Here is a 24,532-nt window from a genome sequence, read left to right on the forward strand (position 1 = left end):
AACACAGAGTTGTGCATATAAGTTATGTATATGCATCTTGTCAAACCAGGTTATTTATTAATTATTTACCTAAGTTATATGTATTCCATGATACGTATGTTCAATTTTCAACATTGGTATTAAATCGGTAAAACGGAACTCAACCTCCTGTACAGAGGACTTCAGGTATATGCAACCTGGGTGTTCAAACATTAAGTCCTTACTGAGTATTCAAAAATGATTTTTATAAAATCTGATCCAAAAACGCGAGCGAAAAACTACTATATAGTAGCTTTTTGCCTCCGAGAAGAAAGGCTACAACATGTACGTATATAACGGTTTTATCGGTTAGAAAGCTTCTATGGGGGAAAAAATTAAACCACACCCGGACGCAAGGGGTTATAGCATAAGCTACCCCGACTTCGTCTCGACTAAAAACTTGTTATTTATATTCTAAAACGTGTTTTCTTATTCAATAACCTTATCGTTACACTTCTTTAACCATATCATTCTTATTTCCTTTATGCAAAAAACTTGCGAATGATATTTAAATCTATGTTTAATCATTTTGTGATTCATATCCCACTCCTGATATCTTAAAGCGAGATTAGGTCATTCATATTGATTTCTCATGCCAGGTGTCAATTATAAGTACCAGATTTCAGTAAAACAATCTCTTTGAAGATTTTAAATTTTAAAGTAAATATGAAGATAAAATCACCATGCACAAAGCGCATAGTGCATTTGATATTCCAACAATGTGTCTTTTAAAAACAAAAAACATCGCAGTAATATCATAAAAGATTAAATTACACACTCATTACTTTACTTTGCGTACTCTGTAAACGTAAATGTAGATGCATGTATATTAAGTAACATATGCAATATCTAACCGCGGATAAATGTATCCCTGGTAAACAATTGATGGCCTTCAAAATAATGCAACTAAGAAGACACATATGGGATATCATGACCACAATTACCTTGCCATTATGTTATCTATATGGTTATTTTACAACAAATTAAACATTATATTACATATAGATTTCAGAAAAAAATGACAAAACTGAATTTTTCTGTTTAAATGATAGTTTCCAATTTGATCGCATTATAACCTGAGAAATTTTTTAAAATGAAAACATATACATGGAGTTACGTTTTCAAAATTTCTTCTTTAAAGTTGTTGCTGAATTGTCTAACACTTAAATGATAAATCACAGAGGTGTGGGATCAGAATGAGTGAGTAACATTTTTTTCTCGACAATTATCATTCGACTGGTATAAAAATCACTAGTGATATGCAGTTTAAACAAAATATAGTAAACTAAACAGTCTTTCCAACGCCTTCATCGTTGTACTTGTAAGCAAATATTGATAGACGAAAAATTTAATGATCTACAGCTTAGGTTAAATGGGACAGTTTTAGATAACTGTCTTAGAAAGAAGGTATTTCCTATCCCAATGACAATGAATAGGCTAAAGTTTATTAAATTGTAAACCCAATTTTTTTGCTATATTCATTTTTTGAACTTCCTAAACTAAATAAGATAAATATTTTGTAAGAAATATTTATCTTATATAGTTTAAGTTTAGTTTAGTTTGGACGCCCTCACTCGTCCCGTAAAGGGAAGACGGGTAATTTATCTACAGGAAAAATCTTGATTTTGACATGCATTTAACATATCTTACTTTCTGAGATGTGTTTAAGAAATGATTGAGGCAAAAAAGTGGTGAATCAGTAATAAATATTTTAGATTTTATTAAATGAAAATAACAATATGTTTCTAACTTTGTATAATAAGCCAAAAATCGTGCGCAATAAATATAGTTATTAATGGATGGAATATGGGTCCACGGTCCGTCAAGCCTAATTTTTCAAGAAGCATACTTTCAGTATTTTTAGCTAAGTAGAAGAGACTGTCTTAATTTAATGAATATCTCTCAAGGCATTTAATCTTTTCTAGTACAATCCATTTTTTCCATACACTTATTTTCAAAATGAAGATTACTTCAAATGAAATACAAAAGTATATGTTTTATGTAAAACATGGGTTTTTTTTCGGGGTTTTTTATGTGTCTCAGAGAATGTTTGAGAAAGTTTAAAATAATTGAGACACTATTGACAGACGTTACAAGGTCTCAAATTTAATCAACTCAAATGTTATTAGTACCGATATTTATGGTATACTGGGTTTTAGCTCTAAGATTCATTTTATTAATTATATCATCATGTTTTGATTTTTAAACAAAAACCAATGCGGGTTGTTTTTCAGAAAAACCAATTTTTACATTATTTTTTTTTCTCGGATTTTAGACTAAAAAAATTAAAAAAGGAATGTGCCTAGTCATTCTGAAGAACTAGAACTTATTCATATACTGCGAAAGAAATGGTTAATTAAAAGCTTTTTTCGATGTTTAACATTTGAAATTTATATTGCCAGTACATTGTTTTTGGGAGTTGATTTTTATGCAGTTACTCTGGAAAACGAAATTGAAACAGTGTTTGGACCTAAGCACAAATCATCACCGCTGACAAGACTTGCATGTAGTTCTTAAAAATAATCGATAGATCCAATGTAATGTTTGCTGAAGCATTATTTTTTAGGAAACTTATTTAAAAATACCTTGAAATAGTCAGATTTTAAATAGTACGAACAATGTAGATATAATTTGCAGCCGTATATATTCTTACGCCAGAGTTCAATATAATCTCGTTCAACCATCGGCTGCCTCTATAAATCTCCGACAAGCAGAGAGTCAGTTAATATTTAGAGGTCACATCATCAAGCTTTCACGTGAACTAGTGTCGGCGGAGAGTATCTTTCGCATGTCGGAAATTAACGGAGACAATCGAGCATCTGGTTGAACGAGACTAGAGTTCAATATTGTTTCAATTTTAGAAATTTTCGATTAATGATACATAGTTTAATGGAATCAATTTTTTTTAATATTATACAACACGATTCGTACTAGGTTTTCTCTAATTTCTTTGTCGGAAAAGTCCGAGATTTCATATATAAATATGTGCGTAATTCAAATATAGACTATAAACAACTTGCAAAGCAAAATAACATATCGTTGATTTAAAAAAAAAATAATAGTCGATAAAATCAACTCCCATCAGTACTTTGATTTAAATATCTTGTCACTTTCTGAAAAATACAATAATTGCTGTTTTGAGGGCAATAGAATGATTTAGAAGTCCGAGAAGAACAATATTCACCTTGAAGGTAGCTAAATCATCGTATTGATCGAAAAAAACCAGCAATGATTGTTTTATTACAATTAGTGAGGTATTGATAGGGACATATCAGATAAAGTGTTATCAAGCGAAGACTTTAGTTTTTTGGGCCATATATTTTTTTATACAACATAGAGAAAATTAAATGATAAATTGACAAAATATTCTATTGACTTCCTAGATCACATGCAGGTGAAATAACGTTTGTTGTTTTTATCTTGATTGTGGGATATCAGCCACTCAGAAATCTGGAGCTATGAATTAAGGGGGAACAGGACACATATCACGTGACTATCATTGCAATGATGCTTTGCCACTATTATGACGTTAAATTTGATTTGATTGTATATCGCTATGATGTCATTTATCTATTATGACTTGATACTGGATTTTATGAGCTAGAAGAAATTAAACATTTTTAATTTTAGAAATGTATATGTACAAAATCATAAGCGGTTAATATAATCAGATATATATTCTGATAATGATCTGTTCATGTTAATTAATAAATTTAAAAAATTCATTACTTTTTGAAGGTTCAAAACAGACTTTGGCACAAAAGGTTATAAATCAAGAATAAGGGGTAGGGTGATTCCAGAAATCTATTGATTTATTTATTTATTTATTTATTTAGATATGATACCTCGTAAAAAACACACGATGTGCCCCTGAAAAATCACAATAAAATCTTTAACATATCGAGCGACTTTTCAATGATTTCCGAGTAGTTTGTTTCAATGTATATCATCCGTGCCTGTATGCATGATTGTTTAAAGTATCTGAAAAATTAAATATCCATTTGTTTCATATATGTGAACTCAAACTAAAAACAAATCACTCAAACTGGCAAAAGTAACTTTAATGCTAATAATACAGAAATAACTCTGAGAAATTCTAACGGAGGTTTGTAATTTGGACTTAGGTAATAAGGTTGATTTATAAATTATATATGAATGGTGAATAAGACAAATATTTCATCGAAGTTGTTATATTTATTTTTTTATTTTTTAGAACCCGTTCAAACGCAACAATCGTTATATAAGAAATGCAAAATTGTGTTTTATTTTAGAATTGAATTGAACTGTATTAAACTGAATACTCATATTGACAGCGTCATTAAAATATTTCATGGTAAACTTTAGCAGAACCAGACATGAATAGCCCAGAGGACCACGAAACTAAATTTTTTAAGGCTGAATTTAATGCCATGGTCAATAAGCGCCACGGGTCCCTTACGATGACGATGGATGAATATATTAACCTCTTTAAATTTCTCCAATACGGAGATAAGTGCGAAATAGTCGTAAGTATTCATTAAAAAAGTAAGTACATATATTGATGTTAAAAAGACATCATTATTTGATATCATCTACAAAAGTTATGTTATGGCAATTGTTATTTTATACTAACCGAGAACGTTGCATTTTGTTTATTATATCATTAAATATTTATTTTTTTCAGACGCTGTTGAAATCTATTATACAGGAAAGAGATAGATCAATGAACATTACTATAGAGCAACATTTGTCTTATATGAATCACCCTGGGGTCAGAGAACGGTATGTTTTATTATATAATTATTTTACAAAAGTATGATACATGTGTAACCGAGCAGTAAGGAAATCCATGCCAGCCGTTTTTATTTAACATATTTAACATATTATAAGTTTTAAAGTTTATCAGCTGCATCTTGTGGTATGCTAACATTATATTTACTTATATATTTCTTTGCTACAGGGAGTGATTAGGGCTATTTTTAGTGCAAAGTTTATACTTTATCGTATTTGATCGTATTTGATACGCTGGATTGACCGATGACGTTAAAATTGCAGTTTTACACAATTTTACGTAGTTTGAACGGTTACTTATTTGTAGAAAATCAAATTTATTTGATAATTATTGGAACAAATAAAATTTTTAAAAGAACCATATGCGCGCAATAAAACTTAAAATGAATTATAATTAAGAATATACTGCACAAAACGAAACTAGAAAAACCCAAAAACCAATAAATACATATGAAATAAAAGAAATAAATCTGTTCTACCACATAGATATCAATTTTATCCATAAAAAAAAATAAGGCATATGTTTCAGAATTCTTGTTTATTTTTAAGTTAGTGTACATACAGTGTGCAGACGTAGAGGATATTTGTGTTAACTTCTATCGTAAAGTACTATCAAAGTATTTCATTAAACAGCTTTGAAACTGTTCCCGTTATATTGTAAGTCATTACATATTCGACAAAAAGCACACGGCTGGCGTGACCAGTTACTCCTCAATGCCCGGGTTTCATTCAATGGTATCAGGTCCTAAATGTACCTCTTGGTTATTTAGAGGTCACTGTTTGCTCAGCCCCTGTTTTGCATTTTTCTTTAGACTTCTGATTTTGAACACTGTTCATTATCACCATATGTCACTTTAAAAGAGGTGAATAAAAACGAATGATTAATCCTAGAACAAAATATTTTTTTTTCAAAACTAAGTCGTATATGCTGCATCCTTACATGTAAATTGGATAAAATAAATTCCCATCAATCGATATGAGGGGAAGCATTAACCACAGATTGGTTTATTGAGATAAAATTTGATTTTGAAAAAAATATTCAAGGCACCTGATTATTAATGTTAACGGGAAAACACTTTTGTGTTGTGTCATCACTATATCATTTTAAATATATATTCTAGAAAAGATCGACATGCTCAAGCTAGAATTATTTTTAAACTTCACAAGACACCCTTCTGCCATTCAAATGGTGTCCCGTCCTGTTGATGTGTTTTTTTATACCTTAAAAATGTGAAACGCTTATAATATATATACTTTTTTTACAAACTCAACTATTTTCTTTATTGAATAAACGGAAATAGATTTTGTCACGAACTCCAAAGAGGGTTCAATTGCAGCGGCCATCGATGGTTTTCATTATACAGTGTATATAAATATCCAAAAGAAGAAAAGTTCTCGATAAAAGATACAAAACATTTTGAATATAGATGGTAAAGAAATCATTTTTGAAGTTTAAAAAAAGTAATTATGTATATCCCCAAGCATATATCAATTATTATTTCAGCACATCCCGACAGAGAGAATTTTTCATGAAGTTCGCCGACGGGAATGATACAGCGACTAGAGAACAAATATTACAGGGTTACGAGCGAAGGATGGGAGACGAGTTCACAGAAGAACATAGGGAGAAAATCAACAACCTGCCAATAGACGGCAATGGTAAAGTGACTTACGAAGTATTCCTTCGGAAATACCTGTTGGAGTTAGAGCAAGCAGGAGCAGGACCTTCTTGCTGAAACATGTCTGCAAAAGAAAAAAATTATTTCAATGGTATCATTGATTTCTTTGGCATCATTTTTTTGCATAAGGTTAAAATCTCAAAGTTTTAAGAATATGTAAGTTTGTGCCCAATGATCTTACTAATAAAATATGTGTCATTGGTTAGAAAAATCAACATTTAATTTTGCGGATTCGCTCAAGAACAAAATCAAGAAAAATTAGTATAAAATTGATATTTGCAGATGAAGAAGACCAAAAGTTAATTTTAGAATAAGAAAGAGATGATTTTTGAAATATATTGAAATAAGGAAAAGGTCAAAGAACTACTAAAAATATTCAATGATCCAAATATATACCCGCACTCTAAACTTTTATCAGAATTATAAATATTACATGTCTTCTTATTCTTATAATCATAAGCGAATTGTTATATGTCCAACCTAGTCAGCATGTTTATTTTAATACTTTACGATGTATCAGAAAACTTGTCAATTACAAAGAATCAAATTCAACATTCATCACATTAAAGCGAGAACGGTAGAATTCTCTTGATTTCATATTAGTGGTTCTGTTACATTCTGCAATTTAATAAAAATATTCTTTTTATAATTTATACATTTTTGAGTTGAATTAATGTTTGTTTATGATCTATCAAAGGGGCATGGTCGTGATTTTGGTCGAATTCTATTTTCATGTTTTTATTATTTACAATGCTTTACAAATGCATTTCTAATGATCAAATAAAATTTGAGAGTCATTTGTAGTTATAAAAAAAATCTTTTTCCAGCTGATTTGTTTATCTTTTTAAAACTGAAATTTTTTACTTCAACGTTCAAAATGTAAACAAACGCTTTGTTTACACAGCGAAGAATTTCAAGCCCTGTAACTTGCTTATAACTCAACAAATGACACTCGAATGTCTGTTGCCTATTACAAATGCCTTTCTGCAGCATTGTAAATATTAAAATCGTGACCATGCCCCTTTAAAAACAAAAAATAACAAAAATAATAAATCTGGAATTAGAGAGTGAGTCAGTCTGATATTTGTTTTAACGTATATAAACCTGCATGGAAATCTTTAAAGTATACTTATTTTGGAACTAAAGTATTAAAGTATAACTTAAGAACAAGTAAAACAAAAACATTTTGTTCTTAATTTTTTTTATTTGATTAAGCTAATTTAGTTTAAAAAGTCCTCGTTTCACTAGCATGAGATAAGAACACACAGCTCAAATAGGTGTGCTTAAAATCCCAGCTGCAGCTGATCTCCGAGTTTTGCCGATCTTTAATGTAATAAGAATACCATATGTGTCCGAGTTTTGCCGATCTTTAATGTAATAAGAAATCCATATGTGTCCCAGTTTTGCAGATCTTTAATGAAATAAGAAATCGATATGTATCCGAGTTTTGCCGATCTTTAATATAATAAGAAATCGATATGTGTCCGAGTTTTGCCGATCTTTAATATAATAAGATATCAATATGTGTCCGAGTTTTGCCGATCTTTAATGTAATAAGCAAACCATATTTGTGTTATTCGTAAGAGACAGCTTAGAGAGTAATATGTTGCGCAGTAGACATAGCCATGGACAAATCATCCTCCTCTTCACTAGAGAGACAACGATATTTAAGTTATCCGATCCCCATCCTCAAAGCATTTTTTCATCATCAAATGTTTTTTTACTTCAAACTTTATGAATACAATAAAGTTAAAAAGAATCTTCCTGGTATCCATACATTTTACGAAATTATTGCAATTTTGTCTACGATGAACATAACGGAATACAGTCATTTCATGCATATCTTTTACAATTGTATGCTATGCTAATAAAATATGCTATGGTATGCCATTTTAATGATATGCTATGAGATTTGTATGCTATGCTTTGAGATTTGTATGCTATGCTATGCTATGAGAAATTGAAATGAAGGGCTTCATGATATGGTATGCTACATGTATGCTATGGTATGCTATGAGATTTGAACAACAACGCATCCATACACAGAAGAGTTCCACTCATTTCGAAGTAAAATAACAAGAAGCCAAAGTTTACCACAAATCTATTATGTGAACATTTATTTTTTTTTCAAATAAAAACATTTGAAACCGAGTTAAGATAATGATCTATGCTATGGTGTGATATAACGAATGCGATTTTAGGTTTTTTTATTCAGTTTATTTGGAAATGAACTTTGAAAAAGCAGATTAAAACTGTATGCAATAAGAAAGTCGAAAAAAAGAAAAAAAAGTGAGACAAATATGGCAGTTACTCATCTGAAACGCGAACGAAAATGGCAAAATATGCAATTGAAAATAGACCGACAAAAACCTCAACAGTTACTCTAAATTAAAAATAAATTCTTTTAAAATATGTAGTTTTAACAAATGATTTTAGTATTGTTAGTTAAGGTGCCAAACAAGTGCCAATTAAAGTTGTTGACGACAAGCGACGAATCACGGCCGTATTAGCGGTTGCTACGAAGTCCGTTGATTCACTCTTCTCCCAACTATTGTATCAAGGCCTCCGAACAAGCGTCATCCGAATTGCAATTTGCCCAAAGACATGGGTATATTCCATAGCAAAATCACTGAAGTAAAGTGGGTACGTCGAGAAAATCATCATTCCAAACATAGAGCGCATGCGTGACAAATTGGATTTACCGTTGGGGCAAAAAGCACTGTGTATTTTTGATGTTTATAAGGCACACCAAGACAAGTCCCTTCTGAATTTAACGGAGAAAAAAAACAAGATTATTTAAGTTGTGTTTGTACCAGCGGCGTGTACCGACAGTTTACAACCCCTGGGCATCCAAATAAATGGCCGATTTTTGGGAAAATGTGTCGACATTGAGAATGTTGAAGTTGACATGCGCTTGTCTAAAATAAAACCCATCCATTAGAAATGGCTCGTGAAAGCACCTGTACTGCATTAATATGTGTAATATATGAAAATTAAATGACGCATTTCATTGCAATGCACAATCTGAGTTATCTCTCTTTGTATACGACTATAATACGGCACAATGAACAAAGTATAAGCATTGGTACGTTTTTGAAAACTAATGATAGTATTCACGATGGGTTTAATTTCACAGAAAAATGATCAATCGCTAACACACTTAAATTAAAACCACCGTGATTATTTGCCAATCTACAATATTTATCTTGCATGTCGACATAACTACATGCACAAAAGGGGCAGAAGTATTCAACACAGACATCATTTTTTTTTTTTAGATCAGATAAAGTTAAATTTTCATGTGTGTAAAATATAGTTTAAGCAGACCGATGTCGCACCGAAAATTTTCGATCTCAAAGGCTTCAGATATGCATATTGAAGTTACGCATCTTCTCAGCTCCATGATACAGCAATAGCCGGGAAACAAATGGGAGTATAGGTGACAAGTGTTCCTTTTAAAGGAAAGATCGGCATTTAGTATCGTTGGTCAGCTCTGTTAATGTAATACAGAAGCATTACTATCTATCTATCTATCTATTTATCTATCTATCTATCTATCTACCTGTATGTCTCCATCTACCTACTGTTGATTCCTGATTAAACGCGAGGAATTAACATTAGCATAAAATCGCTAGAAGCACATTTTATAACCTCGCTTTAATTTTTCGAATACACGTTAATTATAAGAAACTATGATAAATATTCGACATTCGCATATTTTTAGTCCCCTACCGGTTTTCACCGGAGAGGGACAATAGCTTTCATCTGCGTCCGTCAGTCCGTCTGTCTATCCGTCCGTCTGTCTGTCTGTCCCACTTCAGTTTTCCACACTTTTTTTCTTTATGCGTTTGAGGAATAATATGAAAGGACTATATATGATATAGGCCTAAAATGGCCCCTTAAATGACCATCATCATTTTACTGTAATTCTTTGATTTTTTAGTTCAGATATATGTGATGTGTTCAAATGATATTCATTTTGATCCAAGTGTCCACAATATAGAAATATGACATCGTAAAGACAACCTTTTCCCGCCATTTTTGCATTTTTAGCATAAAACAGCTTGTTTTCAAGCAGTTTTTCTTTCAGAAAACATAGAGCGCATGCTTGAACAAACAAAATATTTTAATCAGAAATGTATCTAGCCAAGACTAATAAGTGACAAAAAAATGTATGTTGTTAAAGCATGCGTTCTAAGTTTCCCATTCGTAAAAAGATAAGAAAAATGTCAATTTTTGACTGATTTTGATTGAATTCTAAAAATAGCATCAATTCTGACGTCATATACTGCCAGTGAGTGCAAATAAATCAAATAAATATATGAAAAATATATTCTATATCAACTCTTCTAAAAAATTAGTTAACTTTTTATTGTACCCGAAACACTTAAAAAATGGCGAATTATGGGGGCCAAATTTAACTCATATCATAAATAGTTCTTTGCTGAACAGCTTCAAAATGTCAAACTACAGATCAAGTTTACACTTTTGTAGCGTCTGGTTGACATATTCTCGAGGAAATTAATTTTTTATATTCAAATGTTTTAATGTTCGGAATCGATATTCTGCATAACAGTGCATTGCTTTCACAATTTCCACAAACCGGTAGGGGGCGTGTATTGCTTATGCAATACTCTCAGAATACTTGTTTAACATGTTTACGAATGACATGAAATAAAATTACTTAGCAGCATCCTATTTGTTGTTTGTTTGTTTACTTTGGCAACCCTTTCATTGACTTTGATTAAATATAGTAACGCACTACAAGAACAGTTCTGTACATATACGAAAGCCCATCTTCGCTAACCAAGGGTTTTCGGTCTACTCTGCTTCCCATAAACCCTCGGTAGATGTCATAACGAAAACTCAGTGATGCGGTGGCGCTATCAAGCAAGCATTTTGGGTTACGCCCCTTGAATATTTACATTGTAATCAAATGAAACAAACGGTTATATACATTCTACGACATAATACAACTTGACTACATTTTGACTAGTGATTGTCGGAAGATAATAAACGGAGCTATTGATAAGGAATGAAGATATATATAACCTAGAAAAGTAAGGTATGCATTGTTTATAGTGTTTGTAAGGGAACTTACCGGAGGTGAAAAAAAATCGCTGATATATGAAAGTTGTCATGCCATAAAACCATGTATCGTCGTCGTGAATATTGCGGACAAAACTATTTTTAAAAATACTGCTCATTGAACCTTTATAATCCTTATACTATCACGCGAGCCTTGTCAAGTTTGTAAACTCTCTTCAATCCCAGTAAAATATATCATTTTTTAAGCGATCTGGTTAGACCATCATTGGAGAGGCACTGTACCCGAGCACTTTTGTCTCAACGTTTTTAAAAGCATCGAATGTTTAACAAATAATTACACGAGTGTTTCTTTAAAAGTTTATTCACAAGCGCCTGTTTTAAATGCTGCGATTGGTACAGCTACTCGCAGCTGCAGCCAATCATAAAACGGAGTTTGTTTCCCTATCTATCTATCTATCTATCTATCTATCTATCTATCTATCTATCTATCTATCTATCTATCTATCTATCTATCCATCTATCTATCTATCTATTTATCTATCTATCTATCTATCTATATATATATCTATCTTTTCCTCAATTAATCCATCATTCCGCCCTCTCTGTTTGATGTTAATTATAATTTCAATTAACCTTATGTTTTCATTGGTTTCTGCAATGGCTGTGTGGCTCGATTTTTCATCGGCGGAGTCAATGTTACTCCCTTCTATGGAGGATCAACGCCCCCCGGAAGACCACATAAGACGTACTAGTCATTATACGCCGAGTGCTCTATTTAAAATGTTTATAAATGACATGGAATAAAATTACTTAGCAGTATTCTATCCGTTGTGTGATTGTTAACTTTGGTTATCCTTCTGTTGACCATTAATTGTATTAAAGGCACCACAGAAACATTTTTGTAAATATAGGAGAGCCCATTAAGCCCATTCAATATTTTTCTATCCAAAATTTATAATTGAATAATTCCAAATATGAATCACTACAATGATAAAAATCAAAAAGCCACCGTTATAAGCTAAATACAAGCTCAGAATTCATTGTCAGGTAATTAAAAGATAGTTCGTGTCTTTGATTTTATTTACATTGGTTTAATATGCTCCCAAAAGTTGTTTTCAAACTGACCTTTCTCTCTTCTAATTCTTTGTTAGCAAAAATAGATAGTTCCTAGCGTTTATGACATTCATTATTTTAGGTTTTTAACTAGAATATTCCCTTAAATTTTCAAATCATAAAATAATCGCGTAAACTTTGTTAACATGACAAAGAATTGAAAGATTTGTATCTCGCTTAAAACACGACGACTGACACTCAATTTTTGGATGAGTATTAGAAATGCCTTACTTAGCTAGCATTAAATACAGAATAAAATTTTAAAAGATTGGACCAAAAAAGTGACCATGCCCCTTTTAAAGTTTGTGGATTATTTATGATTTATGAATAAATCCTTAGAGGCATCATTTGAGATATTATAACATAAAAATTAAAAGGTAAAATTGTAAAAGATCATTTAGCATTTGACGAGAAAAGCTGAAACATGCGTAGGAGCATTATCAAGCAGTATAACTGCTTTTCTTATTAAACGTATTAATTCGGTGTATGTTATATGAAATCAGAGACCTTGATATCATAACATGGCAATCCTGAAATGTAACTGATAAGAAGCACCCCAAGTGCACTAAAGAAACAAGGTGGTAAACTCTCAACACACGTTTATTTGCGTCGTCTTATGCAACACTTTTGAACCACTATTACTGACACGATTTTACACAATTCCATTCTCATTAGTTGCAAGAAGCAAAGAGTTGATATACAAAAGTATCATTAAAAAGATGCACTGTGTGTATCTTAGTATCATTCTCTAATCCATAGTTAAATTTTATGACCTAAAAAATTTGTAAAAAAGATGACTGATAAAACAAGCATTCTGAGAGTATTGCATAAGCATATAAAAGAATGGAATATAAAAAAATTAATTTTCTCGGAAATATGTCAACCAGACGCTACAAAAGTGTAAACTTGATCTGACATTTTGAAGCCGTTCAGCAAATTTCATATTATTCCTCAAACGCATAAAGAAAAAAGTGTGGAAAACTGAAGTGGGACAGACAGACGGACGGGCGGACAGACGGACGGACGGACGGACAGACGGACTGACGGACTCAGAGGAAAGCTATAGTCCCCTCCGTTGAAAACCCGTAGGGGACTAATAAACATGTGGTTAAATATATAATAATTAGGTTAAAACGCTATAATGAATAAATTGCACAAGCATCAAAATTTACTCTAAAATCATTTGTTTACCTGAAAATATCAATGTAATTTTCAAAAGTTTGTCACCTTCCAGTATCATTCAGCTATTACAGATTATATTTTTATTACGACGCTTGGTTGAACTTACAAACCGTGGTAGCAATTATTAAGTTTTAACGCGCTTAGAATTTAAACCAATCATAGTTGTTTTGACAGCAAATGTCACCCCTGCCACTGTTCCAACTTAGGTTCAACCTAAATACCGAATAGAATATAGACCTGATTTTTTGACAAGGCATTTCCAAGGTAGAGCATCAGCGAACTCTATCATGTTAGGGGTGCGAATTGAAACGGAGTCGTATAAAAAAATACACATGTTGCAGTCTTTCAAAAAAGGACCACAATACCTGGACCATTTGCATGTGTTTCCAACGAAAACGAGAAAGCCTTAAGATTATTAGATCTTCCACCCACTCTAGCCTCCTGCTTTTAACCACCTAATGTGCATGTTGTATTACGTACATATAAAGCCCTGACTTTTTATCTCAGAAAGGGTTTATACATCTAAAATAATTATGATCTCTCTATTAATGAAGATTACCTGCATAGTATCAGACTTTCGGCGAATTCTACTATTTGCGCACACATTACGATTCGCACTACTTTGTTAACTATGCAGTGACAGCTTTGTGTAAATTAATTTCATATTTTGATGCATTTTTCCTGAGATTTAAACTTTTATACAGTAATGTAATTATTCAATCAAACTTAAAGGCTTAAAAAAATTAATCGGGATGTTTACCCTGATATGCAGGTCGTCTCTTTTTCTGCTTGAGTGTATGCAAGTACATGTTACTGCAGTGGTACTGTGTGATACAAAAATGTAATATATGACTTATCGCACTCGTCCTCCTTTGACAATAAATAGGCAGGGCAGACTTTAGTCATCTACACTCTTCGTATGCTATAGCTTCACGACTTGTTAGTTGATAAATGTTTGCAAAGCTGTATCAAAATAGGTGAGCATGAATTCGTTATTCGATTGTGTATTTTTTTTTTTACTTAATTTCAAAAAGTATATTGGGATGATTATGAATTCATTAAGTGAAGCCAATCTGTCATAATTTCTTTAATTGGAAGAATTCAGTTCTCCTGCAAGACACGATACGCAAACAATAAAGCTTATCACCAAAATCTCGCATAAAAATATCAAAATGCTTATAATTTAATCTCTAACGTATTTTTAATTTAACCGTCAAATCAAAAATCTAAGAACTGCGAACGCTAACGCCCGTTTCCCACCTACATTTTTACGTCCAAATATTTCGGAATTTCTGTCAGATATTCAAAAACTAAGTTTTCTACGTAAAACTATAATCAAATCCTAATCAAATTAGACCAAAATAAAATTTGTAATCAAATTATTTATCTTTAAACAAAACTTTTGCTAACGCGGGGTTCTTAAAAGAAATTCATTTAAGTCAGTCTCTATAAAGTGAGGAAATATTATTTAGCGGCCAATATGTGCGTAAAAACTTAATATTACATATTTTCGATATATATTTAAGTAAAATTTCAATAAAATTCATATCTGTTAATTGTTTTTCGAAAATTTACTGAGCAAATTTCTTTTTTTTTTTTTGATGTATTTCGGTCTGTAGACATATGTTCCTCCTGTGAAACACAAACCCTTTGGTAAAAATATGCTAAATAACAATAGTTAAACCCCTCAAAAGGAATTCTTGTTTCACGAGGGGGGGGGGGGGGGGGTTCTAAAGAACATTTCCATTTTCCGTTATTTTCTCTTATGAAATGAGCTATTTTAACCCAAAATATAAAGTGATCTCTCTTTGTTTTACCAAATCATTTATATTTTATGAAAATATACATAAATGTTTACATTATTATAAAAAAAAATAACTTTAATCAGACAACTTTCAAAAAATGACTTTTAGTTAGGCGGCTGGACAATGCTATCGTTCGCAGTCCTTTAATAGTTGCTTTAATTCGAATTTAGTTATTGTTTAAATATTAAAAAATAAATTTATCTATGATTTATATTTAGATAGTCAAGAATGAGCGTCGTCTGATTTAAAGCATTTCAACTGCCAACAAAGATTACTATGGAGGTACATATATTATTTAACAGTTATATCATTTGTATTGAATATAAATGGGCAAACAGTGCACAAATGTGTAAGGAATCAATAACATGTTTGTATTATTTCCATATAATGAACTATTCAGATTAATACCGAAATACTTTTTTTTCGTTCAGGTCATTGAGAATACACTTCCAGACCTTAATAAATTTCAACTGACCTCCACAGGTAAAACAATAAAGTGCAACGAAATCATATTCTACTTGCTTCTGTAAGATAAGATCTGTCGTTTAATTAACAATCTTCTCTACATTTCCATTTGGGATCACATATGTTTAATTCTATTTCAAATTCATAACTGTCGTATCTAATTCAACTTCTTAATTTGAATTCAAAGCTGTTAGAATATGGTTTTAGTTTACTGAATTTGGTTATAAAATGTCATTATACTAATCTACTGTACATATATCATTTTATATAATACGTGACATAATACATCTATCAATAAAAATGTAAAACCTCAAAAACGCCTATCAAAATTAATCGACCAATTTTATAAAGCAAAAAAACTATTTGTTTTTTGCAGAGATAAGTCAGAGTGCAAGGCCAGAAACTTCAAGAGCACTGATTTCAATTCCACAAAAATTCAGTGAAAGAAGACAAGAACAGGTATTTTCAAAATACACATGTATATTGTTCGTTGAATATAATTCTAAGATGACGCTCTACACTTGGAAAGAGTTTCTCTTATCAGCAGAGAATTACTTGATTTTGGCAGATGTATGGTGCATGTGAAGTATACAAGTCCAAAAGGCGAAAAAACTTTTTCATATCAAAAGTCCATATATATATATATATATATATATATATATATATATATATATATATATATATATATATATATATATATATATATATATATATATATATATATATATATATATATATATAAATATTATATATATATATATATATATTTATGGGCAAACACAATGAAAACAAAATCTAGCACTATAAATCACACTGCTGAAGAAACTATAATTACTACGGTTTTGATAATCAATGTTGATAAGGTGGCAGGGGACAGTTTTTTTGATACAATTCTTTGTAGCCAAGGGATGCATGTCTTCGGAACTCTGTAACTAGAATTTCCTCAGTTCCCATTCAGCACAAATACCTTTAATTCACTCTTTATAAGGCCAATCACCAATTTCTGAAGAAAATTACTAATCAAAACCTGTAAAATTCTCTACACACTGGTTTTTATGAGATTTTGACCCTTTCATCTTTTGCTAATTTTTCATGATTTTTCAGCTTTTTAGACCTCCCCCAGCTAATTCCCTGCAGAGGGTTGACCTTCCGTACCGCGTGCATGTTGCACTATCACATGTCACAAACTTACCGGTGTTTAGTTTTCAATGTCCCATCCACCTACTTTTCGTGTTATTTTACCTCCCGTCTGTAACTTGCAATTTCACTGTGTAAAGTCAGCACAACAGTCATAGCCGCAGGTTTCGCATTTTACTTCTGATTCTCATGTACCTAACATAAGGGGCCTACATATTTCATATCAATTTCAACAATAGACACCCCTCTAACTAATGATAATCATTAAAAATCATTTCATGAATTTTAGCAACACTCATAAGCCTTCAAGTACAGCAACTCTCAATTTTACAAAAATATTGACGGGTACTTTATTCGAAACTGTCCCTTGCTACCTTTAACATACACTAACATTCTCTGAAAAGTCATCTTGTCTTAAAATTAAAAAGCTTATGCTATTCTGAAAAAAAGTACACCACATTTTGCCAATTCCATTGAGGTTTAATAAAAATATGGCCATTTAAGTGAACCCACCATTTCCACTCTCCTCTGTTTAACACAGATTCACAGGGCTCTCCATAAATAAAGCATCTTTACCTAATCTTTTAGAGGTCAACTGTTGTTCAACCTCCTTAAATAAGAAACCTTATTCAATACTACATACATCTGCTTGATATTATTAGGATAAGAGCATCACATCACTTAGAAATCCCTTTACATGTATACCCTCCCCCTATCTTTTGATTTTCACATGAAGCATTAGTTTGAACACTTTAACCTAATATTATGAAACCTGTGGCAGTTTCCTTGAGTCATTTCTTACACATAATTGAAAACACCCATCACTGATATCTAAAATTGATTTTTTTTTTTTGGTAAATGGATGATTTGTAGCATTTTTATTCACAAAAAGTCATGTCGCCCTACATGTGATTTCTTGTTTTCATGAAAAACTAAGCCTATAATCATATTTAGTGGATATCTTATATAGTCTGGTTTCTAGTCTCCTTTTAACTTTGCTAAATTAGTAAGACCTACAAGTGTGATGTGTGCATTGAATTAAAATGAAATTCAAACACACACGGGTACCTGGGGACGGATGAGAATTCTATGAAAAATGTTCAAATTTTACATGTTTTTCTACATTTTTGATGCATATATACAATAAAAGGGTAAAAATATGTTGTTTTTTGTTCATTTCAAGAGTAATTATCAAAGCAGATGTTATTTCAAGGTCAAATGTACATTTACATATCCTACATGTAATGGTAATGGAGTCCATTGGAAAGAAGGGGTGGCTTTTTCAATTCTGTAAATACATCTAAAATACCATTTTTTGATAGGAAGGAGCAAAAACTTCAGTTTTTTGACATATTGTATACTTTGATAACTGCATTTGTCTACATGTAAAGTTCATTTGAAATAAAAATATGCTGTTTTAAAAAAATTGGGTGATATAAGTCAGGTGGATTAATGTTATTTCATAAAATCAGACAGCAAAATGGCTGCAAATTCATAAATTTAATGATTTAATTGATAAAAACTGTTTTAAAGTATTTATTCTTATCTCAGTAATTAACTTAAGCCTATTAATTGTCATCAGGATAGGAAATGCCTACTCTCTAAGCCAATTTACTCTAGTGGTGGTCATTCTACACATTGAAGAGGGAGTTACTCCCCTTGAATATTTTGGCTAATAAATCATGTCATGACATCTACAGCCAAGAAAATCATCCATTTTCACAAAATGTATTACTTATGGTACAAAATCCACTCAAAATTAAACTCAAAGGAGAAATATGAAAATACCATGTAGTCTTGAAGGTGGCAGGGGACAGTTTTTTTGATACAATTCTTTGTAGCCAAGGGATGCATGTCTTCGGAACTCTGTAACTAGAATTTCCTCAGTTCCCATTCAGCACAAATACCTTTAATTCACTCTTTATAAGGCCAATCACCAATTTCTGAAGAAAATTACTAATCAAAACCTGTAAAATTCTCTACACACTGGTTTTTATGAGATTTTGACCCTTTCATTTTATGCTAATTTTTCATGATTTTTCAGCTTTTTAGACCTCCCCCAGCTAATTCCCTGCAGAGGGTTGACCTTCCGTACCGCGTGCATGTTGCACTATCACATGTCACAAACTTACCGGTGTTTAGTTTTCAATGTCCCATCCACCTACTTTTCGTGTTATTTTACCTCCCGTCTGTAACTTGCAATTTCACTGTGTAAAGTCAGCACAACAGTCATAGCCGCAGGTTTCGCATTTTACTTCTGATTCTCATGTACCTAACATAAGGGGCCTACATATTGCATATCAATTTCAACAATAGACACCCCTCTAACTAATGATAATCATTAAAAATCATTTCATGAATTTTAGCAACACTCATAAGCCTTCAAGTACAGCAACTCTCAATTTTACAAAAATATTGACGGGTACTTTATTCGAAACTGTCCCTTGCTACCTAAGGCTATTGGCATTGCAACAAATTGCTATGGAGTAATCAATCGACTGTCAACTTCACGCCTGATTAAGTTAATTAAGCTAATTAAAAATGACGTCAGGGTTAATAATTGAAAATTTAAATCCCCGATGATAATTTGTAATATAAAATAACTACATAGGTATTAGGTGATAAGTAGCTATGAGACGTTCATGATATTAATTTGCTTGCTCATTAGATTAAGTCGGAATGATTTAAGTCTGTGAATCCTGAAGTTTTCCTGGCGTCCTTCCAATGAGGATTATGGTCAATAACGCCACTGTAATGTCTCCCCAGTTGTGATATCTCACATTGAAAAGCTCTGCGATGGGCTTGTTGATCTTTTTGGTCTTTATGGCCGAGAGGTGGTTGTTGATTTTTTTGCGGAGGTCACCTGTTTCCCCAATAAATTGCTTAGAACAAACCTTGCCAAAGTAGTATTTGCGGTAAGACGTGTTGTCCAATATTTTGTAAGTTCGACCCATAATGGGGCATCTAAATATGTCAGTGTTGATGGTGTGCTTGTACAACAGGCATCTGGCGTCTGAACACCTTTTAAAGCCGCCATTAGGTAACGGGTTGTTTAATCTTGCTTCCACTGCCATGTCCTTTTGGAAATGGAAATATCATCTGAAAACTCAAATGAGTTATGGTAAGAGTTGGAGAAGGTTTTGAAATCTTTAGGGATTCAAGAAGAATCAACAACCACCGTTCGACCATAAAAACCAAAAACATCATTGCTTATCCCGAAAATTGTTGTACCACAGTATTTGCAGCAACAAGGTGGTCTGTCTCGAGGATCCATTTCCCCGTTGAACTTGTTAACATTAGTTTAAAAATGTGCTGCGTAAATAATTTCGAACATACTCTATATTAATAGAGGGAACCCAAATCATGTTATATAAATTTGTATAACAAAGAGCGTGCGTGAAACAAAATTAAACACTTTGAAATAAATCATTTCTTTCAAAAAGGTAAATCCCAAGACAAATAACAATCCAGAACAAACATGTACAATACAACATACGGAACAAAATAATAAAATGTGCACAATCAATATAATGAAGAACGTATATACCGCCAAATTGATAGATAATTATGTGAAATAATGAATTGGTGATTCGAGCAAGTTTAAATGAATGAAATACAACCAATGTTGTTATAATTAAAACACAACTGCTATATAATTATCTTATTATAAACTGCATAATATTAAAATGTTTTTATTCACGTTCACAGAATAAACCAATGAATTTATTGAGTTCTGGCAACACAGGTAATAAAAAGATACATTAATTGATTATAAGTAATCGATCAAAAGCATCTTTTGCAATTTTTCTTAATTCTTGAAGGGAATGGATTTACAAATGAATATTTTGTTTATTTCAGAGGAAGTTACTATCCAAGCAATAACTTATATATATTATAAATCAGGAAGTGTTTTCAAGAATTTTACATACCTCTATCACCTTACTCGAAATTGCAAATCTCGAGTAGATCTAATGCGAATTATCACTAATAATTCAGTATCAATGCCAAAACACTTCATGATAAAAATCGGAATCGCTGGAACGTTTACCTCAGATGACCTTAAACTGATATAAAAAAGAACAGGTGAAGACCCTTTTTTATAATTCAATAACATTATTAAAATAAATTGTTAACGTTTAGTTCTTTTCATATAAATGTAATGTGGTATCATTTCTATGGATAGGGAAACAAGAAATATCAGATGACTGCCACATTTGGGAAGCGTCCCCAATTCTATGTTTTCAAAATGACTTGTCTTCTGAATCAGCTTTGGCGGTATGTGATCTTCTTATCAATATTTTTCACAAAAACGAAAAAAAAGTTATTTTTTAAATTATATTATATTATATAAAGTAAACTCGGCATAAATGAAAGGATACTTTGAAGATTTTACGTAGAGAAAAAGCATGCCATGTGATCTTCGTCAATTCACATTTTTCCTGCCTCGAAAAAAAAGAAGCAGATGATCCGTTTATCTTCGTTGACCTTTGCAATGAGCAGATTAAAGAAGCAATCGCTACCTGTTTGGTAGTACCACTTCATCAAATGTTACATGACTGGTTTGAAGTCTTAAAAACCAAAGGCCCGAATGAACTTCACTCAGAAATTCTATCTGAAATACAGGCTATACGAAAACAATTGGCGCTTTGTACAAGCAGAAAAAGAAGTCCTTCTTCTGTTTTACCGAGTAATTGTACCAACTCTGTTATTCCAGATGATGTTAAAGAGTTCCTATTCAGGTAAACGCAAATAAATAAATGTAAAACTTTGACACGTCAATAATGCAGTATACAATTTTCGGAATTCATCATGTTGCATGCGTTCCTCAGTAACCCACCTATCTTTTAAGAGATCTTAAAATCAGTTTGTTTCTGTTTCTATTTGACTTACTTATAACATATCTTTGGATAGCCGACTAAAAATAGATGAATTAGTTTCAATAAATTCATTGTTTTATACAATTCATACAATATATACATAATATACTTTGAAATTAATTAGATTCCTTATGCTGTTTTTCGTACCACGTTAGGAAAAAAAGCATTTTGTCATTAACATAATTTGATCAAAATTTGAATGAAAAGTCAATTGAGATCATACGTTTTGCACGCGGATCTGTTGCGCAAAATTATGTTATACAACATTAATGATTGCGGATGCAACCGAATTAAATTATTTAAGGCTATTTAAAATAACAGTACAGTTTGTTTTGTTTTATAGAAAACCTGGCGTGCATTCTTTTGGAATTTGGAGATATTTAACTTTCAAAGTCTTTATCTCAAAGACAGCTGACGATGAGTACCTGAAAGTTGAGTTGATGAAAATAAACAAGATATTTTTTTCAAAATATCCGTTAGAAATAGAAAAGAGAAAATTAATGGAGAAGCCGACCATGAAGCAGGGTGATCCGCTTTTGTCAAAAATACCAAACGTAGACGAAAACTATAAAACTGGAACACTAGGCGGATTTGTTACCAAAACTGACGACGCAAGCAAAATCTATGCATTAACTTGCAATCATGTTTTTCCATTTGAAAATCAAGTTGCGTATACAGAAAACGCCCAAGGTTGCAATGGGTTTGGTAACTGTGTGTTCACAACAAGGGAAAAAAGTTGTGACTTTGCGGCTATTGAAATTATGGAGACATTCTTAGACAAATGCGATGTGGCCTTACGAAACACTATGAAAAAGAAAATTAATGCACGGGTCCATTCCGAAAACTTAGAAAATCTTGGAGTCGTACATAAGATTGGAGCCCAAACTAATTTGACAAATGGCTATATTGTCAGCCCCGAATATTATGATAAGCTAAAGGATGAAAACAACAGAGAGTACATTTTTCTTGTAGAAGGCATGGGAAAATACTTTTCTGATGAAGGCGATAGTGGATCGCTCGTATTTTCTTTGCGGCCAAACTATGTTGACGTTGTTGGCATGGTCTACGCTAATAACCAGAAGGTGTATGAAGAAGAGAGTGAAGACGAAAAGGCCAATAAAAATCCTCATGACCTAGATGGTGCTCAAAGACAGGCAACAGCAAACACATCCACTTCAAATGACGAAAAACAATATGCAACAACTGCAAAAGGGCATGATGCTAAGAGTATTTCCTTCTGTTATCGTATTCACACTGCGCTTCAACTTTTTGAAGAAGACCAAGGTGAAGATTTCTCAGTTAAATTCAAAGACGATTTGTCGTCGTCATCGTCGTCCACGTCGGACTCATCTGAATCTGATCATTCAAATGACGAAACTAATTGAAAAAAGTCTGCAAAAAATTTGACATTTCTTAGCTTATTGATTTCATTGTAGTATTATTATATTTTTTGCCCTTTTTTATTGTTAGATGATACAATTTTTTGCTAAAAATCAAAGATTTTTTTTACAAATCCTCGTTTATTTTAAATAAATTTGTTACCATTTTCAGAACTAAAATACATTTTGTTTTCAATTTATGTTCAAACTCATTCATACCAATTACTCATGTTCATTTTTGTTCATATATACCTTAAGTTTTATTTGATGTTTTTCATTCATAAAACCCATGATTATTTTTCAAATATATTTACATTTTTAATTATTCTAAAATCTTGTACATTGTAATCACTGCTATCTGGTTTCATTTATATGGGAAAATGATATTTTTTTTTAATTTGATCTCATGTTTGTAAAATGATTGTTCAATTTAATATACTTTGCATTTTTGAGAGAAATTTGAATGCATTTCCTATGGTTTTTTTTTTTTTTGGGGGGGGGGGGGGTTTGGGTTGTGGGGTTTTTTTTTTGAAGATGAATGTCTACTTCAATTAATAAATTAAAATATTTATTAGGAAATATAGAGTGTTTTTCTTTTATTTTAAATTTTTAACTATAAAATATCTCACTTTTTTAAATATTCGTCTAAGTTTTTCTTAGTGTATATTTTACTCATAGAAAGATTACATAATCAAGTTACTTAATTCTTTATTTGGTTCAGTTTAATTAAACATTACAGTTAATCTTTTAAATATATCTTTCCGCATAATTTGATATTACTCAAACGTCGTTTGAAGGTAAATTCGGGGGAAGAGGGGGGGGAATAAATAGTTTACGTAAACAATTATATCATTTTTAACGTTATTGAAGCAAGCAAATAGAAAAAATCAGGATTGGGAAGGGGTCATAAACTCTGACTGAAAACAATGTTAACGACAGAAGAGAAGTAATCGGTGTATACATGTATATCAGTCAAACGATAGCTGTGAAAAACACTTTTGAATAGCATGCACTCGTCTGTAATTCAAAAGCGTTCTTATATAAGGGAGGCAACGAAA

At 31.7% G+C, this 24,532-nt stretch overlaps 2 protein-coding genes across 4 annotated transcripts; both read left to right on the plus strand.

The window, feature by feature from the left end:
- The first annotated feature begins 1,061 nt into the window (after positions 1-1,061).
- LOC105329681 (hypothetical protein) lies at positions 1,062-7,122 on the plus strand. 2 transcript variants are annotated; one of them, XM_034463320.2, is made up of 4 exons: positions 1,062-1,218; positions 4,363-4,523; positions 4,682-4,779; positions 6,293-7,122. In XM_034463320.2, exons 1-4 carry the CDS (start codon positions 1,215-1,217, stop codon positions 6,522-6,524), a joined length of 495 nt encoding a protein of 164 aa, XP_034319211.2. In that variant the 5' UTR covers positions 1,062-1,214; the 3' UTR covers positions 6,525-7,122. The 2 variants fall into 2 exon arrangements, with proteins under 2 accessions (XP_034319211.2, XP_034319212.2); XM_034463321.2 differs by having other exon boundaries at positions 1,066-1,218; positions 4,366-4,523.
- An 8,659-nt stretch (positions 7,123-15,781) lies between these two features.
- Positions 15,782-23,720, plus strand: LOC105329682 (uncharacterized). Of its 2 annotated transcripts, XM_066067794.1 has the most exons (7): positions 15,782-15,898; positions 16,048-16,099; positions 16,458-16,540; positions 20,927-20,963; positions 21,077-21,493; positions 21,605-21,957; positions 22,439-23,720. In XM_066067794.1, exons 1-5 carry the CDS (start codon positions 15,893-15,895, stop codon positions 21,289-21,291), a joined length of 393 nt encoding a protein of 130 aa, XP_065923866.1. In that variant the 5' UTR covers positions 15,782-15,892; the 3' UTR covers positions 21,292-21,493; positions 21,605-21,957; positions 22,439-23,720. The 2 variants fall into 2 exon arrangements, with proteins under 2 accessions (XP_065923866.1, XP_065923863.1); XM_066067791.1 differs by lacking the exons at positions 15,782-15,898; positions 16,048-16,099; positions 16,458-16,540; positions 20,927-20,963 and having other exon boundaries at positions 21,350-21,493; positions 22,439-23,718.
- The last annotated feature ends 812 nt before the right edge of the window (positions 23,721-24,532 follow it).

The sequence above is a fragment of the Magallana gigas genome, chromosome 1, assembly GCF_963853765.1.
Source record: "Magallana gigas chromosome 1, xbMagGiga1.1, whole genome shotgun sequence".
NCBI classification, from domain to species: domain Eukaryota; kingdom Metazoa; phylum Mollusca; class Bivalvia; order Ostreida; family Ostreidae; genus Magallana; species Magallana gigas.